The 3,200-nt window shown below is 33.8% G+C and overlaps 1 protein-coding gene across 1 annotated transcript in view; it reads right to left on the bottom strand.

The window, feature by feature from the left end:
* Positions 1–3,200, bottom strand: part of LOC106881289 (neuroglian) — a 140,818-nt gene that overhangs the window by 42,002 nt on the left and 95,616 nt on the right. Inside the window, exons 7-8 of the mRNA XM_052968053.1 lie at positions 1,967–2,101; positions 1,062–1,160 (exon numbers count right to left, since the gene is read on the bottom strand). Coding sequence (XP_052824013.1) covers positions 1,062–1,160; positions 1,967–2,101 — 234 coding nt within the window. The remainder of the gene's footprint in view (positions 1–1,061; positions 1,161–1,966; positions 2,102–3,200) is intronic.

Genomic DNA, 3,200 nt, shown 5'->3' on the forward strand with positions numbered 1-3,200 from the left:
TTTTTTTTTTTTTTGTAGAATTATTTCAACAAGATTAACAAAAAAAAAAAAATCCCTATTTTTCATGTTGGATAGTTGTTAGTGCAAATTCAGGTAATTGTATAAAGCATGCTGACAACCTTTAATCCTTTAGCATTCAGATGACTCTGTCAAATGTATTGCTTATCTATTTACATTCATCATCATCATCATTTAATGTTCGCTTTCCATGCTGGTATAGATTAGACTGGAACTGGTAAGCCGAAGAGTGGCACCAGGTTCCAGTCTGATTTGGCATGGTTTCTATGACTGGATGCCCTTCCTAATGCCAACCACTCCAAGAGTGTAATGGGTACTTTTTATGTGCCACTGGCAACAGCCATGACTACAATTTCATGGGTGCCATTTACATGACACTGGCAACAGCCATGACTATGATCTCACTTGGCTTGACAAGTCTTCTCAAGCACAGCATATTGCCAAAAGGTCTCAGTCACTTGTCATCAACTCTGTGAGGCCCAACATTCAAAGATCATGCTACCAACAACAGACAAGATTATGATTCCATGGGTGCCATTTACATGACACCAGCAATGGCTATGACTATGATTTCACTTGGTTTGATGAGTCTTCTCAAACACAGTGTATCGCCAAAGGTCTTGATCACTTCCATGGGGCCCAACATTCAAAGATCATGATTCACCACCTCATCTCATGTCTTGGGTCTATCTCTTCTATAGGTTCCCTCCAGAGTTAGAGATTGACACATTGTTTTGAATTAATCATGTATTATCATGTAGCTTTCTGATTTCAATGATGTGCTCATATAGATTTAGAATGATATTGTAGTATAGGTGTGAAAGGTTGGGTCTGGTTAGCTTGAACATAAAACAGATAGAACACTTTGACTGGATATGGCTGAATTAAATGCTAAAGGCTTAAACTGACATGTTCTAACTTTACACTTTATATATTGTAGATTATGCTCATTGGTGTTATATTTCTTAGATATCAACTATGTAAAAATAGAGAATTTCAATTATTATAAGACAGAATAACGAAATAACTTTATACATACTTGCCACTGAAAATACATTTCATTTTTAGATCATCACTTCTTAGAACTTTGATGTCAATCTTTGAAACCCAAAAGAGCTCAACTGGCTTTTTAATTGATCCGTCTGAAAAAGAAATTATAACCAATGTTTGTTATGAGTGTTTAATGAAGTTTTAATTCAAGGATTTTGTTAAGGTAAAGTGTTAATAAAGAAATAAATATAACATCGCAGCTAGTATATGATCTTTATTATATCTAAGGGTCTTTTCTACATCATTTATACACTTTGATCTTAACCAAAAATTGAGTCACAAGTGAAGCTCTCTAACACATTACCAGTCAGTGGGAGCCTTAACATGCTATCATCTGGTCTCTGGGTGCTTTCAGTAGAGTTCACTCTATTGCAAGTATTCAAATCAGGTCCTTAGTTCCCTCCACATTTTTCTTGCTGATATTAAGATAGGATATCAGTTGTATCAGAAAAATTAGTATGAAAGGACCTACTGAATGTGGATACTTCACCTATCCCTTTTGACTAAATTTATAAAATAAGAATTTCAGTTTTAGAATATGCATCATTTAAGTTATAATATTTTCTAATAATTTTTTCTATTATAGGCACAAGGCCAGAAATTTTGTGAGGAAGAACTAGTTGATTACATTGACTCCAATGCTCAACTGGTAATTATTATATTGCCCCCGAATGGATGATAGGCTAAGTTGACTTTGCTGACATTTAAACTCAGAATGTAAAGCCAGAAGAAATACTGCTAAGCATTTTGTCTGGCACATTAATGATTCTGCTAGCTTGGGAAAATATCATTTTATTACATTAGATTTGAGTAAAATTTCATGAGAACTGAATTGACAGTATGTATATTAAATGAAATGGGATTGATAGCATGTATAATAAATATAATGTCAACTTACCTCGTACTACCTCTGGTTTAATAACATGATCAAATCCTTGTCCAAAAATCCTCAAGAAAAAAATGTTTGCTGAACACATATAGTTATTACCATCTTGGTAATCATGTGCTTCTACATTAGCGAAATATAAATTACCTGAAGAATAAATATTAGTAAATGAGTTTTGAATTGATGAATTATAAATTTATACAGTTCATGCACAAAATATAAACGCATAAATATAGAATCCCCTTTAAGATATGACCAACTGATATACAAGCAAAATAATAACAAAATTCTCACACATAATGACAATATACACATGTATTATACGTATGGATATATATGTGTATGTATGTGTTTGAGTGTCTATTTATCACTATACATCCATCTGTCCATCCATACATGCACATGCACACACACACATACACAAGCATGAATGTGTGATCAAGAAGTTTGCTTTGCAACCATGTAGTTCTGGATTTGTTCAACATGCAGCACTTTGGAAAAGTGTCTTTGAATACATCCTTGGATTGACCAAAAGCTTGTGAGTGGAATTTGGTAGACAAAACTATGTAGAAATCTGCCATATATGTTCTCATCCTCATCATAATCATCATTGCTTTTATGTCTGTTTTCCATGCTGGCATGTGTTGGATAGGTTGCCATTGATAAAGTTTGTTCTTATTAAGAGTTATGGCTCTCCTAGATGCAAACAAACCAATACTGGTTGTCAGGTAGTAGTGGGGAACAAGCACAATGACACACACATGCACACACACACACATACATACATATATATATATATATATATATATATATATATATATATATATATATATATACATACATACATACATAATGGGCTTCCACACAATTTCTACCTACCAAATTCATGCACAAGGCATAGGTCAGCCTGGGGCTCCAATAGAAGATTCTTTCCCAGGGTGCCATACAGTAGGACCGAACCCCAAACCATATCGTTGTAAAGTGAGCTTCTTAAATAAACATCCATGCCTGTGCCTATTACTTGGAGACACAAGGCACATTATAAAAACATGGCTAGCTACATGTCTTCATAGCAAGAAACTATTGGCAGCTCTCATCTTTATACAGCGTATATTAAATGATATACATCTATTACACACACAAATTGTTGGTAAAACATAAATCCAAAAAAGCACATTCTAAGTTATAGAGCAGTGTATTATTTAATAAAGTTAGATCCCATAAACCGACCTTATCTAACTTTATA

The sequence above is a fragment of the Octopus bimaculoides genome, chromosome 5 (genome assembly GCF_001194135.2).
Source record: "Octopus bimaculoides isolate UCB-OBI-ISO-001 chromosome 5, ASM119413v2, whole genome shotgun sequence".
NCBI classification, from domain to species: Eukaryota; Metazoa; Mollusca; class Cephalopoda; order Octopoda; family Octopodidae; genus Octopus; species Octopus bimaculoides.